Consider the following 17,374-nt stretch of genomic DNA (forward strand, 5'->3'; position numbering starts at 1 on the left):
AAACTTTATTTAATCCTCATCTACCTTGGAACCATCAAACTCAGGTGGATTCATCCTCTTAAATTCCTGAATCCTAGTTGCCAGAATAGGCATTTGAGGAGGAGGAGGAGCAACACACTGATTAACTTGGTTGGCCATGAATTAGGCCAATAAAGTGATGATATTTTAGAACTCCACATATGTAACTTCTTAATCATGTGAAGCCTCGGGAATTGGAGAATCTTGGTCCTCATTAGCATCCATTGCTCTAGGTGGAGGTACCTTCTTGGAGGTATTATATAGAGAATACGAAATGATTTGTCAGATAAAGGAAGTCTTTGGAAAATTCTAAGGCATAACATGAATCATAAAAGAAGGGAAACATTTACTAAATGCCTCATAGTCTCCTGTTCAAAATTATGGCGCATTTCACAACCATGAACAAGACCCTATCCGACATAGTATGTTGGACTCCAAGGACCATTCAAAACCTCAGGCTTGATACCAAGTTTGTCACAACCTAAGCCTAGGGCCTAGATGTGACACGGCGAATGAGGAATCCAAAAATACCTCAAACAAGCCCCTTAACATTCATTTAGTCTTTTATAAGTAATGACAATAGATAAACAAGCAAAAACCACAATAGTAAATCTTCAACTTACATATGTTCAACAATACTTCTAACTTTTAGATTTAGCATGGGCTAAGACAAGTACCTTGCTCACCCTCAATCAAAATAGGATAAACTGTCATAGTAAGTGTGTAAAGGTCTCAACATATCATAAGCCAGAAAGACGAAGGAATATTGTTCCCAAAACATGGGAACTCACCAAAAGTAGCCTTAAAATAAAATCTCAACTAGCCATGTGGAGGAGAATGAGGAGGAGTATTGATTCCTACATGGTGATATCATGTAGGTAAAAGTATGCGTTAGTACTTTGAATATACTAAGTATGTAGGTATGCAATACAATGTAAAACATTTAGGATATTTATAAGGTAAAGTACATACATGAATACATGCATGAGAAATCAAGTAGATAGGATTTAAATCATACATATGTGGATATATACATGCATGAGTAATCATGTAAATAGCATTTGAAATGTTTATTTGTGGGAAGTTGACGATAACCGACTTTAAGACCATGTGAGCTATTACATAAAATCCAGCATAACCCCCTATGTTGGCCGGGGAGTCTACTTTCCTAGGGTATAACTCCATCAACTTTATATTCATTCTTTAACTTTAACTTTAAGGGTTCGTTGATCCACTACCATAAGCCTAAAAGGGCTCCTATGTTGGCACATAGTTAATAAGACAAGGGATTTCTACTAGGATTCCCTTACCGAATCCCACTTCGATGCCCCATTCAGTGCTAAGTATATCCCATGGAATAGTTTAATACTTCAATATAGTCATAGCATATAGCTCAAGAATTCAAAACATCACATTCGGCAGAATAGATCATTAAAACTTTTAGTGATTCAAAATATACAAGAATTGTCCTTATTGCATAAAAGAATTTATTATTCATATCATTTCACCATTCTTTTTTTCATAAGACTCCTTTTAATCATAGACATTTCTTTCATAAACATTCATTTGGATTCAAAGCTTTCAAGTCAAACTTCATTGAAAACATAGTAAAACTAGATGGGTTCTATTCATTTCAACTCTCAAACATGTATGTAAATAGACTTATGCATAAACACTATGAAATCCATTAATTTAATCATGTTTTAAACAACCCACCATAAATTTCAAGAACCTTTAAAGAGCTAAGTAGAGAAAATACTTGCAAACCATCAATCCATACATATGAAATCAATTTGCATCAAAATAGACCAATAATCATTAGTTTAACCATGATTCATGCTATTAAGTAGAAATAAAAATTATCCAAAAGAAAATCTTACTTGAAATCAAGAGATTTAGTTGAAAGCGTTTTGGACTACATGGACTGAAGAACCCATGGGTAAACACCCACATTCCTTAAAGCTTGAAGAGAATTGGGTCAATAAACATAATTTATATATGAATAAACATGGAAGGAATACTCTCATTGAAGCCTTACATACCTAGAATCCAAAGCTTTACTCAGAATCAAAGAACCAATGAATAGTTTTGAACCCTAGACTTTTCACCTTGCCGGAGCATTTTGTGTACTACCTGAAGTATATGAATCACCAGAATAGTATTTCTACTACTAAAAAATAAAACTATATTTGAGAATGAGTAAAGAAGTGTATAGAGAGGATTTGCTTGATAAAGCTTGTTGAACAAAATGAGAAAATAAGATAGATACTTATAGGTGTGAAGGAGAAACCTAACAATAAATAAAATAATTATAGATTGAAAATCCAATGGAGGATTGTGATGCCATGGGTGATTTCAAATGGATCCAGATCTTCCATGGTTGGTGAGATGAATCTTCTTTTTTTATGGAATACCCTTTTTTTGGAGCTACGTTTGAACAAGATAACTTCCTAATTAGGATTTGGTATCTTCATATAATTGTCCCACATGAAGTCTTCTTTCATGCCGTTCAAGAATCAACTAAATTGGATCATCTTATAGCAAGATATGCTTTTTCATCTACAAATACTCTATTTTTTCACAACACTAGGTCTTGCAAAAATTAATTTATTTGACCTACTTAACCTTTGAATCTTAAGATATGGTCTCACGAAAGTTGTAGAAAATGATGTCGAGGTTGATTAGAAAATTGAATCACCTACATTGGACCATCCTATGAAGAGTTATGCCCAAAATACAGAAGCAGTATTATTTTAATCAAGAATTAAAACTCCACATACAACGTTTTAGGGGGTGTTATAATATCTCCCCCCTTGGGAACATTCGTCCTAGAATGAGACAAGACTTAGCTTAAGTAGAGTAGAGTGAAAACCAACAACCCATAATTAGTGCAATTTAAAATATCATTCAAAATATATTTCATAATTATGCATGCATATGACAAGAAAATTTGAAATGCCAGGATTTCAAGTAATTGAGAAAGGAAAACTTAATACCTTATGTTGACACCCAATTTTGGCTCTCTGTACTCAAAATTAACGTCTTCGGGCTACATGATCGTTAAATAACACAAAATATAATATTTGTTTTTACACATTTTTTTTAGTTTTTTTTATTTATAATTATCCTTATTTTTAGCATTTTCATGAATTTGTTTTCTCATTATTTTTATAATTTATGAATAAGCATTCTTAGTTTCGTAAATAATAGGATTCTTATCCATGTTGACATCGATCCTCCACAATGCAAATTAATCATCGAGCTTCTCCAATTTTAAACAATTTGAAATAATTAATCTTTTAAAAATCCAAAAAAAAAATATTTTAAATACTTTAAAATAACTTTGTCATTTTATAATTTTTGAATGATATATATAGTTATATATAATAATTTATTACTTTTTATCATTATTCAAAAATAATCTCAAAAATATTTTATTTTAATTAATTATTTCGTAAATTAGTGTTGACATCCAATTTTGATCGACTTTAACCCATTTTTCGATTGCTATTTAATTAAATGTGTATTCTTTAAATTTTTATTTATTGTATGTTTGAGCTTACATTTGGTATAATATTTAAAATTTTATTATTGTTATTATATAAATAATATTATTATTTACTTCATTGGTTATTAATTTAGAATATTGATTCCAATCATCCATCTCCTTTTGACTAATCCTACAAAAAGAAAAAGGAAGTCAATCTTGTTTTTTTTTCTTCTTTCAAAAGAAGACTAACACATACTACTCTCTCTATTATCTTCTCTTTTCCTCCCTCACAAACACACCACTCTCTCCATTCTCTTCTCTTTTTCTTCCTAAAAAATATACCACTTTCTCCATTATCTTCTCTTTTTCTCCCTCAAAAAGTCTCAAAAGAAGTTTGTCCTTTCATCTAGAACAAAGCAACTCCTCCCTTGTGGTAAGTAAATCAAATTTGATTTTTTGAAACTGCATAGCTGTTAGTAATTTTGACGTATCTCATTGTATAGATCTTTGTTTTTAGTAAATAAATATGTTTTGGAAAGATGAAACACGTACCTACAACTTTTATGTTTATGTTGGAGCCTAGATCGGCAGTTATTAGGTCGAAAAATAGGACGCAACATAGGACAAGTTTTGTCCAGATTTTTATTTAAAATTCCAGCATGTACAACCGCTAGTATTTTGATCATATCTTTTTGTACAAAATGTATTTTGTGCTGATTCTTTTCTTTTTGCAAGCTTAAGACATATATCTACAACTTTCATGAAGGACATAAAGTCTAGCTTTGCCGTTTGGAGTTTCAAATTTTAGGTACAACATGAGGTACATTTTTGGTCGGATTTACTGTTTTGATAGCCTTAAGTGTTGTTGTTTGTTGTTGTTGTTGTATAGCCTTAAGTGATAATATGAAATATTACTTCAAATTTATATATAGTTCAAATTGTAATTGGCCAATGAAAAAATCTTTCCGTCGATTTTCGAGGCCTCCTCATAAAAAAAAAGACGGAAATTTTAGTTTAAGTTTATATTTTACGTTATATTTTGCAAGCTAAAACAAAGTCCAATAGTGTCAAATCAATAACCTCCGGAGTAGCTCCATCTTTGGGAAACAACAACTAGCTATCGCGATGGTAAATCCGATAAAAAACTAACAAGTAACAACTCTATCTCTCCTTTGTTTTATTATTTTTTTTCATTGTTGTTTTTATTTTTTTTGTTTATAGATCTACTTTCTTTTATGATAGATATAATTATTATGATTTGTTTCTATTATTTTTTTTACTTTATTGTTGTTGTCTCCATCATATCTTTTATTAGTGACATCTATTGTCATATATATTTGCTTTTGATTATTTTAATTGATTGTTTTAAAAGATATGATAGTTTTAATCTACTTTGTTTGATGATAGATATAATTATTGTGATTTGTTTCTATTAATTTTTTTAATTTATTATTGTTGTCTCCATTATATCTCTCTATTAGTGATATCTATTGTTTGTTGAGTGAAAATTATTATTTTGTTTTTGTTTGACTACTTTTGTTAATAGTTTAACTTTATTTGTTTTGGCTATATTTATTCATCACTTTTGTTTGTTGGTGGATTATAATTGATGATTAGTGTATACTTTATTTATTTATAGTTATCTTGTATCTATTTTTAACTTTGTTTGACTACTTTTGCTAATAGTTTAACTTCATTTGTTTTGACTATATTTATTCATCAAAGGATTATAATTGATGATTAGTAATAATTTATTTTCTTTAATACATGATTTCTTATTTAATGGATGTTGATATTATTGTTTTTATTCTTTTTGATTATGTAGGATATACTAAAGCTAGGTTGATTCACTTGTCATTAACTTTAGTATTACTATTTTATTTTTTATATTATCATGTGTTTAAGTTAATTGATAAAATCTTTTCACTTATTTTTTTTTGTCATATTGTACCTTTATTTTTGTGGGTGTTGGTGCTTGATGATGTAAATATTCACTAGTTATTTTTTTTCTTTTGTTATTTTGTTTATGTTACTATTTTTTTTGTTGAATTATTATTGTTGGTTTGAATTTTACATCTTTTATCTAGTGTATTTCTTATTATGTTATTAATTACGCTATTATTGTTTCACTTTTCAAATATCTTATATGTTGTCTCTATTATGTCGATTGTTTCATCAATTATTGGTTGTCATGGCTTTCACGCCATTTTATTGAAATAATTTTATTATTTTTAATTATTATTGTAATTCATCATATTAAATAGAGATTACACCTAATAGGTCGATGAAGAAATTACCGTCGATTTCCAAGGCCTTCCATGTTTATAAGACGGATTTTATTTTTAGTTATTATTATTATTATTATTATTATTATCATCATCATCATCATCATATTTATTCCTTACTAACAATTTTATTAAGTCTTTTACAGGTATTCAGAATTGCTTCCTGAGAAAGCTATTCGAATTAAGTTCGAATAATATGTTTAATTTATTATTGTGTATATTATTGACGTTAGGCAAACATTAAGCCGTTCCTTATATTATTGTTTTAATTTATTCTTTATGTATATTTCATTACATATTTGCGCAATATTTTCATCTCCTCAATTTAAAAGCTGAGTTTAGCTGGGATCTGCAGTTGTGGATTTCGAAGGATGCTGATACCTTCCCTTTGAAATAACTTGAACCCCTTACTTAGGATCCATTGAATTTGTAGACATTTTTAAATAATTGAATGGTTTCTAATTATCCTAAAATTATGGTGACTCCTTAAATTAAACTATTTTCTTTTAAAATCTCTTTTGAACAATTGAATTGATTTTTACGGATCCCCATGACGTTCTAATAGGGATGTAACACTTATTACAGTTACGCCTCTGAGCTTACTATAAAATAGAATTCTATTTTTTGTAGTATATATACACACATATTTTAAAATTATTTTGATAATAATTTATTCATTATTAATATTTTACCAAGTGTCTGTACATGTATTCGGAGATATTTTCTGCAAATGATATTCAAAATTATTTTTCTTTTCATATGATAAAAGAGTTCTTTGTTCATATGAATAAAGGGCTATTCTTTTAATATTGCATAAAAACTATCTTTTTTATATACATATACCTTTCTCATATTTTTCTACACATAATTGGTGATAATATACTTTACTTACTTAGTACATACTTTTTTTTATACATATATTCTTATACAATTTTAGTGTATATATTTTTATATATATGTTTGTTATACTTGCAAATAATAATTTTATCTCCTCCCTTTTTGATGAATTAAGTCTAGCTGGGTATCACATTTTGTGGATTTCGAAGGATGCCTAACACCTTCCCTTTGGAATAATGTAAGCCCTTACCTAGAATCTAAACTGGTTTTTCGCAGATTGAAACGTGAGTCATACAGGTCATGCATCAAATAGGTTTTCCTTATTTTCCTAAATAAATTAGGTGGCGACTCCATACAACAATTAATCTTTTTCAGAGTCCATATGTTGTGCTTTATATCTAACCTCGATTAAAAATAGGGCATAACACCTTAGGCTTGAGTAGAGGGAAAAAGATGATGGTATCGCTCCATCAAATCCGCTTCTACTTCCCAGGTAGAGCTTTTGACTTTTTGGTTCCACCAAAGGACTTTAACGGATGTAACTTTCTAGTTCCTCAACCTCTTGACTTGCTGGTCCAAAATTTCAATCGAAACCTCTTCATAGGTTAAGTTTTCTTCAATATTCACTACTTCCAAAGGAAAAATAGAACTTAGATCACTTATAAACTTCCTCCATATAGACACATGGAATACCGATTAAACCATAGCCATTTCAATTGGCAACTCCAACTCATACGCAACCTTGCCAACACGTCTCAAGATTTTTTAAGGCCCCACATACCTAGGGCTCAACTTTCCCTTCTTGCCAAACTGAACTAAACCCTTCATGGGTGAAACCTTTAAGTATACCCAATCATCCACACTAAATTCAACATCACTTCTCCTAGTATCAAAATTGGATTTTTGATGACTTTGAGCTGCCTTCAACCTTTCTCTAATGACTATCAACTTTTCCAAAACATCAAGCATCAAATCAGAACCCAACAAGGTCATCTCACCTACTTTGAACCAACCAACCAGAGACCTACATCGTCTCTCATACAAATCCTCAAACGGTGCCATCTTAATACTTGAGTTGTAGCTATTATTGTAAGCGAACTCAATAAGTGGTAGATGGTCATCCCAACTTCCCTTGAATTCCAAAACATAAGCCCGCAACATGTCCTCTAGTGTTTGAATTGTCTACTCAGCTTGCCCATCGGTTGGAGGATGAAATGTGAAACTTAGCTTCACTTTAGTACCAAGTCCTCTATGAAATAATTTCCAAAAAAGAGAAGTGAATTGGGTACCACGATCCAAAATAATTGACAATGGCACACCTGCAACCTTACCAATTTCGAATGTACAATGTAGCATAATCCCCTACCCTATAAGAAGTCTTGACCGATAAAAAGTGAACCAACTTCGTCATCCTATCAACAACCACCCAAATTGACTCATGATGTTTCTGAGTATGAGGCAATCCTACTACAAAGTCCATGTTCACATCTTCCCACTTCCAAGTGAAGATTTCAATGTCTTGTGTTAGGACACCCGACCTTTGGTGTTCAGCCTTGATTTGTTGACAATTTGGGCACTTGACCACGCTATGTCCCTCTTCATACCACCCCACCAATACACCTCCTTCAGATCCACATATATTTTGGTCAAACTGGGATGAATACAATATTAAGAATTATGAGCCTCCTTCAAAATCAAACCCCTTAAACCATCCATATTCGAAATACATAACCAACCTTGGTGATGAAGTGGTCCATATCCCCCTTCTGAAAAGACCTCTACTTTCTTCTCTTTCACCAATTTCTTCAACTCAACTTAGTTTGGGTGAAGGTTTTATTTAGACTTAACATCTACTACCAAAGACGCTTTGGATCAACTTTGCACACATACGCTACCATCATTGGAACCACTCAACTTCACTCCCAATCTAGCCAACCAGTGAAAATCCCTTACCAACCCCTCTTCTCCTTATCAACATGAGCCACATTCCCCATAGACACACTACTAAGCACATCGGCAACAACATTGGCCCTACCAAGATGATAATGCACACTCATGTCATAATCCTTGAGGAGCTCAAGCCACCTCCTTTGCCTTAGGTTGAGGTCCTTTTGTGTGAACATATATTGGAGACTTTTGTGATAGGTAAATACATCTACATGTACCCCATAGAGGTAATTCCTCCAAATATTTAGAGCAAACACAATGGCCGCAAAAGAAAGATCATGGGTAGGGTAGTTACACTCATGTACTTTCAATTGACTAGAAGCATAGGCAATAATCTTGTCATTTTGCATCAAAACACAACCCAAATCGACCCTCGAAGCATCACATTATACAATGACTTTTATTCCTTCTAGTAGAGTCAAGATAGGAGCGGAGGTAAGTCGATCTTACAAAGTTTGGAAACTCCTCTCACACTCATCTGTCCATAGGAACTTTGCCTTCTTTTGGGTCAATCTCGTCAAAGGAGATGAAATGGGAAAGGACCCTTCAACGAACATTCTATAATACTCGGCTAAACCCAAAAAGCTCATAATGTCTAAAGGAGACAATGGTCTAAGAAAATTCTGTACTGCCACTGTCTTCTTAGGATCAACCTTGATTCCCTCTCCGGACACTATGTGACCAAGGAAAGCCACTTCTTTCAACTACAATTCACACTTACTAAACTTGGCAAACAATTTTCTATCCCTCAAAGTTTGGAGCAAAATTCTCAAATGACCCTTATGTTCTCCCTCACCCTGAGAGTAAATCAAGATATCATCAATGAAAACAACTATAAAAGTATCAAGGTAGGGCTCTAACATCCTATTTATTAGATACATAAACACCACCAGTGTATTCGTCAATCCAAATGACATCACCAAAAACTCAAGGTGACCATACCTTATTCGAAATGTTGTCTTGGGAATATCACACTCCCTTACTCTTAATTGATGATAGCAAAACCCGAGATCAAACTTTGAGAAATGACTTGCCCCTTGCAATTGGTCAAATAAATCATTAATCCAAGCAATTGGATACTTCTTCTTAATAGTCACCTTGTTTAATTAATGATAGTCTATGCACATCCGAAGCGACCTATCCTTCTTTCTCACAAACAACATGGGAGCACCCCAGGGTAAAATACTTGGCCTTATGAATCCTTTTTCCAATAATTCATTTAATTTTTCTTTGAACTCCTTTAATTTCACTAGGGCCATTCGGTGGAGAGGAATAGAGATAGGTTGCGTATTAGGGAGCAGATGAATACCAAAATCAATTCTCTTTTGGGAGGGACACTGTCATGACCCAAGCCTAAGGCCTAGACGCAACACGGTGAATGAGACACCCGGAGGTACCTCACCCAAGCCTCTTAGCATTTATTTAGTTTTTCATAGGTAATGACATTCAAAATAAGCAGAAATGAAAAGGGAAACAAGACTAAGGGAAATATCATAGAACAAGAGTCATTAACAACTTCAAAACATCATCTATTTGTCCAACGATACCTTTCTTACACTTGGTGGGGGATAAGACATGTCCCTAGCTCACCTCAAATGTAGTATCAAAAATACCAAAAGATAACCAAAGTCTATACATGTCATAAGCAAGAAAAGAAATGGAATGTTGTTCCTAGAATATGGGAACTCACCAACTAAATAGCCTTCAACGATCAAACTAGCCATGTGGAGAAGAATGTGGAGCAATGTTGGTCCCTACATTGTGATATCATGTATGCAATAGAGTATGCGTTGGTACTTTAAATGTACTAAGTATGTGAGCAATGCAATGCATGTCATCATAATGTGCAATTGATCAAGTTAGAAAACATACTAAGTAAATAATTAAATCATGATAGTAATTCATGAACCACTACAATGCAATTTGGAAACCATAATGGAGTCACGTGAAAACTTAAATACTATAGTGATAATCATAAGTCAATGTAAGAAGACATTTCCCTTATAGAATGCCATGATACTATAAGGTGATACAATGGGCCATTTTAAAACCATGAAGTCATTTGAAATACTATTTGAAAAAAACCTACTTCCAAAAAATTCTATAAAATGGGTTGGTTTCAAAACACTCCTATTCATAATCTAGGAAATAAATAATATCCTACTTAAAATGAAAAAAACACATATATAGAAGAACCTATGCGCAAAGGCAAGACATAATGTGAGTTGATTTTTTCTTTCCATTGTTTTGTTTGTAAAGAAAAATAAAAAAACCAACATGTTTATTCTTTTCATCTTTCTCAGTTTTTACATTAATAATATATATACTTTTTTTGTCTTTTTTTTCTTTCTATTTACAATATAATTTGAAGTGATTCTTGAAATACACATGTTTTGACTTTGGAAACTGATAGTAAAAGGTAATTAACAGGTGAGTTTTCTTTTGTTTTTCTTAGTTTGCTAATAATTTGATGATATATTTGAACTTTTTTCTTATTTGTTATTATGACATTTTTCACATGATATCAATAAAAAAAATATAAAAGGAGATGTGAGAGATTGGATATAATGGATATGAGGAAAAATAGATATAGACCAAAAAAGTATTTGGGAGAGGTAATAATATATGACATGACATAACTTCAGGTTTAGATTTAGGCTTAGTGAGGTCTAGGGGCATTGTATTTATCGTAGTATTAGCCTTATACATAATTTTTTTCATTTTTAGCGTTAATTGTTATTTTTCAATAATCTATTTTTTTGTATATATTAGTGCTAATGAATTGATACGACATATATGTGTAATAACACACATATACTAAAATTAGAAAAATATATATTTTTTCATTTAAATTACTATATTATTGCATATATTGTAATTTCATTTAAATAAACATGTTATTACATCTATTATAATCTATTCTTTATTATTTTTATATACAAAACTTTTATATTATCATAACACATACGTGTAGCGCATGTATTCTAAACCAATATATATATACACACTACTTGTAGCTATTATTCTAATGGACCGCATAATTTTTAAAAGTTTCATAATATATCTATACTATGAGCCCGTTTGGATAGGCTTAAAAAAAGTAACTTTTATGTATGAAGTGATTTTAGAACTTTGAAGTGCTGAAAGTTATTTTTATAAATAAGCAGTTGAGTGTTTGGATAAAAGTGCTTATGATGTGAATTTTAGGGTTAAAAGAATAAAAAAAAGTAGTTTGGGAATTTAGTTATAATATAAGGGATATAAAAGTAATTTTCATGGTCAAAGAAAATGACTTTAAGCACTTTGGAAAAAAAAAGTTAGAAATCCTAACTTTTCATTTTTGACTGACTTTAAGAACTTTATGGCTTAAAGTCAGCATTAGACAAACACATCCAAAAGCTAAAAAGGGACTTTAAGTTAGTTTTGACCAACTTAAAGCCAATCCAAACGGGCTATATATAAGAGGGAGTTCCTGGTACTACCAAATCAATTAATACTCTCCACGTGTGATGGTTTCTTCGGACCACCAAGGGTGTGCTTGTAATTTCCCTTCTCAGTTGACCTATTGACCTACTCCACCTGTTTGCCTTCTATTTCCACGTGCTTTCACTTCACATTTGCATACGCAACCCTTCTCTTCCCACTAACAATTTGCAAGAAAAAAAGGTACGCTTCTGTTTACCCTTTTGCTTCCTTCAGTTTGATTCTTTTTTCCTCTGTCTTTTTCAGTGTGAATTTTATTACTCTATTTTCTCAATCTCAACTGTCATCAAAATCTTGATTTGGAGGTGTCTCCTCAATTTTCTCTTCATTTTTAAGGCTTACTGAATCCCAGGTTTTAGGCTTCGACGAGAACTAATTTTTTTTTTTGAGACTGAAATTATAGATCTCGCCATGTTCTAATTTTTCTCGAGCTATTGTGTGATTCGTGTTTGATGCTAATCGTCATTATTGAGTCATGAATATGGGTCTTTCTGTTTTCACCTTAGTTTTGCCAGTTTTTGTTAGTTATGGTAATTTTCTTGCTTTCTTGGTACTTGGATAGTTTTTCTTAGACTTTCTTCATGCATTTTAGTTTTCGTCTAAATAGTAAATATCTAATATATTCTAGGTAATAAAACTTAATCGCAAGTTAAGAATTTCCTTGCTTACAGTCCTATAAATGACAATCTGTGACTGTCGAAAAAAGCCAAGAAATAAATAAATGGAAAGAAATGGAGGAGTTACACAATATAAAGTAAGACAAATAAATAAAGACATGATAGAGAAGCAATTGAAAGAAAGACATTGAAAGGGAAGTTGGAGAGATAAGAGGGTAAAAGGGCAGGCCGGTGCACTAAAGCTCCCGCTATTCGCGGGGTCCGGGGAAGGGCCTGACCACAAGGGTCTATTGTACGCAGCCTTGCCTTGCATTTTTGCCAGAGGCTGTTTCCAAGGTTTGAACCCGTGAACTCCTGGTCACCTGGCAGCAGCTTTACCAGTTACTCGAAGGCTCCCCTTCATATAAGAGGGTATAAAGCTAAATATGAAAAACCAAGTGAATGTGCTACATGTGAGTGGCCTATCAAAAAGTAAAAACGAATGAATGCGCCACATGTGAGTTAGCCTATCAGAAAGTCAAAACGAGTGAATGCGCTAGACATCTATCGTTTTTTCAAATTACTGGTACTGGCTTAGAGTGAGAACCCAATCCTATTTTTCATGACTTATTGTTTGGTTCATTTAGTGTGCAATGCACATGCAGTAGCAGAGAAGAACAAGTTTAACATTCTGCGAACTTTGTTTTTTAGGATAGAAAAGTCGAGTAGTCCATATATGTTCAAAATTTCCTTATTTTGCATAAGCCACTTTAGTAGTTGCAATAGAGTTATAGCAGGCTATGTTGCTCGGACTCTACAAAATTATTGTCGCACCTGTATCATTTATTTTTTTAAAATGCACCATCTTTGGAGTACCCGACACGAAGAGTCTGAGCAACATAGATACCAGGAAGAGGTGTTCCAGCAAATGCACCAGCAAGAAGAAAGGAATCTGGTAAGATTTGCTCCATATTTTCTCCATCTATTTGCATTATATCTGCTTTTATCGCTTTCTATCTGGATGCTCAATAACACCCATCTGATGCTTCTGATATTTTTTCTACTCCATTCTGATTTAATGTTTGATATTTGAAGATCTCCATCCATGAACGTTAGTTTATGTTGTATTCCTGCTGCCGCAATACAAATCTTAAGTCATGTGAATATCTAATTGAACTTTCATGGAGTATTGATTTGGAATGATCTAATGCCTCCAATTCTGATTCAAGGTAAAGAGTTGTTTGCTACAAATTATAATTCAATTGATGGGGTTAGTGTTAGATGTTAAAAGATCACTCGGAAATAATGCCCTAACTTGAATGCAGAGAGCCCGTGTTCAAATATGAAGTCTTCATGTAATTTCACATTTCAACTAGACTTGCTAAAAATATACTATCAATTAGGATACTTGATAGTATCTAAGGAAAAGTTCTTCACTCTGGCAGTGGACTCTTTCGCACCACTTTCTTTGATGGAAGGAAAAGGAAAATCATTCAGAGTACTGGAGTTTAATCAAAGCCAGAGGGCCTCATTTGTCAAAATTTTAATGAGGTATCATCTGACTATCTTCCTTGTTAGTTTTGTGTTATTTCTCTGTTGTACACATAAAATCATGACTCTGTTATCTAAGTTGTTCCTCTATCTATCTCTAAAAAGATTCTTTACTGAAGAATGCATTACATGCCTTACAACAACACAACATCAATAAATCCAGTGTAATTCCACCAGGTGGGGCTTGGGGAGATTGGGTAGGCTGTAAGCACACCTTATCCCGACTCTTAAAGGTAGATAGATTAATTTCGAAAGACCCTCGTGTCACGGACTTAGACTTCACACTAAGACTTCCGTGCGGCACTTGACAACTTACTCACGAATCTTTCACGATCTTGTAAGCTCAAGTAAGCCTTTAAGACTAGATCGCTAAGGGAACGCTAGATTGTAAGAAAGACAAGAGAGCTTTTATGAAGAAGGCTTTTGTATTGCTTGGAAGAATACTTGATTGCTTGATTTCTAGCTGGATTACAAATGAATGGCCCCTTCTATTTATACTACTCCTAAGGGGCTTAAGTGTAAATAAAAATTACTATACAAGTCCTTCCATATTTACAAAGAAGTCCCTACTCTAGAACTCTCCACACACTCTAGAGAATTCCAAGTCTTTCAAGACTTCTCTACAAGCTTCTACAAGAATCTAGAGTTTTCCACTAACCTAGCCAAGACTCTAGGTTCTTCTACCTTCTTCTAGAATTCTCTTGGACATTCTAGAGCCTTCTATTAACTTCTCCAAGACTCTAGGTTCCTCTACCTTCTTCTAGAATTCTCTTGGACATTCTAGAGCCTTCTATTAACCTCTCCAAGACTCTAGATCTTTCCCCCGTCTTCATGATCAAGTGGCGGGTCATGACACTCGACTCAAATAACTCATAACAAAGCAATTTTAAAAAATAACATACAGACGCAAGGCAAACATAGCAAATAATAACAAAATCACTACATAACATTCAAAAAAGGAACATTAACCACAACAAACTAATGTGATAACCGAAGAAGAGTACAATGTGTATTAACAAAAATCGAAGGGCAAGAAACTACAAGATTGGTACTAATCCCACTGGAATGCAAGGAGACAACATTCGACCACCTACTAAACTTCACAGGTGTTTGGCTTGCCTATCTTACAACCTGTTATCAATATCAAAAAATTTGTCTGCACCATATTACTCCTTCGGCATCTTTTAGCCCTGTCATTGAGCCAGTTTGGATAGATCTTCGTAATCAATAGTCTTGAGAAATCATTCTGTAGTTATTTGTACTTTAGCTGAAAGTCTTTACTAGAGGAGGTTGTCCCCTCTACTTTTTTTTACTTGATTTCCCCTTTAGGTTTGCTGCTCAATGAATTAATTTGAAATTGATAAGACTTAAAGTAGCGCTTTGTTCATTTACTTGCTGATATAGACTTTTGGTTGATCTTATGACTCAGGTTGTGGAGTATATTTTGTATGCTTTAGTATCTCATTTAATGCATAACATTATCACAAACTATTTAGTTGAAATATAATTCCCAAACAATTTTGATTGCACAGGTTTTTCAAAGTGAGAGTTGCTCAAGGGAGAAACGGAACATTGTTCACTGTAATAGGTAAATTCAACTTGGTTTTTCGCATTCTTAGAATATGAATGATTTTTTCCATGGTGTGCGTTTCAACTCTCCTTTTCCACAGGTTTTAAAGAATCAGAAAGTATCAAGGTAACCGTCTTTCATTCTTCCCTCCACATCTTCAAAGAAGACAATTTTCGCTTTTATTTCTTCATGTTGATCTGTTTTTCCAATTGTATTGGTTTAATTTGTTCCCCATTTATTCTTTGATTTGTGTACGTTTAATTATACATCGATATCATAAGTTTAGTTACTGGTGGCTTGGAGTCTCTATGATTGTGAATGAGCTGACTTTGCACTGATGAACTAGGAAATCTGTTTCTGCATCATATGTCATCCAACTTTTCACTATTTTTTCAAGTCCATTTCTATTTTGTTTTTCTTTTCCAGTTTCTTAGTATTTGAGGAAGAAATCATACTGTAAGTTTTATAATTGACTCCACTTGCTTACTTCTGATGGCTTGAGAATGTGCTAATGAGGAAGCAAAAGGTGCATCCAATGGTGAGGTGAAGCTACATTATTGGCAGCTGGAGTGGCTGATGGAACTGCTGATGCTAAAACAGTGGCCTTCAAGGCTGCCGCAGGTGTTGGGGAGTTAGACACAAACAGAATTAAAAGTACAAAACATATCTTGCTTTTTCCAGTACAAAACATATCTTGCCTTTTCTTGCATGGACAACCCCGAAAGTGCTTAAAAGGTTCCAACATTTAAAACCAAGCATCAAAAACTGGTAATAATTCTACTCGAAAGCTCATTCCATTTATTTGTGTCCTCGGATTTGTTAGCCTAATGAGGTACCTATTGTTGAGTACTATTGAAAGTACCGCTAATTCTCCCATTTAAAATATTTACAAAGCTCATCTTTTCTTGAGATCTTCCCTAATTCATTTAAGATTCTGCCTCATCAAAATTGACTTAGGGAAGAGTGGTTGATTTTCATAAGATCTTTTTTCTCTTAATTATATTCCTCATGTAATCACTAGGAGTATGTACATAATCCATCTGACTTAAAATGTATGCAATCATGTCACTAAAATGAACCATTCTAATAGCAGTTGTGATTTATACTAATAGATCTTCTTTTGCTGATTGCAGAGAATGAGAAGGGTACATTCTAATAGAAGCTGCATCGAGGAACAACTAGATGCTTGCTTTGTCCTTGCCGTGTTGAGAGAAATGTATATAGATCGTCTTTGTCCAAATAGTATTTACAGTGCTTCTGACTTTCTTATATATTTGTATGAACTATTTCATCTGGAAATGGGAGAAATTTAAATGCTCATAACTAAGTCGATCTCAAATTCTCGAGTAACATTCTGTGTGACTAACTATCGTAAAGCACCCCCACAAAGTTTCGGACATTCATACTGTTGGGGCCATGCGTGAGCATGGACAGGTCTTATCTAGTTACATGTGAAATGTGTGGCTTGTGGTTGTATCTCAAAGTCATGACTATCAATGTCGGACAAGGATAGCCGCGACTCACCGACAGGAGAAACTGTTGATCTGTCCACTTGTTTTGTTCGTTTGCTTTTAGCGTGTAAGAATTATTGAAGAAA

General features: G+C 33.0%; 1 protein-coding gene across 7 annotated transcripts; it reads left to right on the top strand.

Annotated features, from left to right (window-relative positions):
* Positions 1-12,135: 12,135 nt before the first annotated feature.
* On the top strand, positions 12,136-17,116 carry LOC129882569 (uncharacterized). 7 transcript variants are annotated; one of them, XM_055956939.1, is made up of 6 exons: positions 12,136-13,885; positions 13,982-14,207; positions 15,740-15,795; positions 15,878-15,903; positions 16,204-16,545; positions 16,911-17,116. In XM_055956939.1, exons 1-5 carry the CDS (start codon positions 13,864-13,866, stop codon positions 16,216-16,218), a joined length of 345 nt encoding a protein of 114 aa, XP_055812914.1. In that variant the 5' UTR covers positions 12,136-13,863; the 3' UTR covers positions 16,219-16,545; positions 16,911-17,116. The 7 variants fall into 7 exon arrangements, 3 of the variants coding, with proteins under 3 accessions (XP_055812914.1, XP_055812913.1, XP_055812912.1); XM_055956938.1 differs by having other exon boundaries at positions 12,181-13,885; positions 16,280-16,545; XR_008765799.1 differs by having other exon boundaries at positions 12,202-13,885; positions 13,982-14,011; positions 14,102-14,207; positions 15,878-16,545.
* Positions 17,117-17,374: the final 258 nt, after the last annotated feature.

This window comes from Solanum dulcamara, chromosome 3, assembly GCF_947179165.1.
Source record: "Solanum dulcamara chromosome 3, daSolDulc1.2, whole genome shotgun sequence".
Classification (NCBI taxonomy): Eukaryota; Viridiplantae; Streptophyta; class Magnoliopsida; order Solanales; family Solanaceae; genus Solanum; species Solanum dulcamara.

Excerpts from the sequence above, each read along its gene's own strand:
- LOC129882569 (XM_055956937.1), top strand. The coding sequence starts at position 13,864 with ATGCCTCCAATTCTGATTCAAG. Across the intron at positions 13,886-13,981 it reads GCCTCCAATTCTGATTCAAG|AGAGCCCGTGTTCAAATATG; the intron begins GTAAAGAGTTGT and ends ACTTGAATGCAG. Across the intron at positions 15,796-16,279 it reads AACATTGTTCACTGTAATAG|AATGTGCTAATGAGGAAGCA; the intron begins GTAAATTCAACT and ends TGATGGCTTGAG.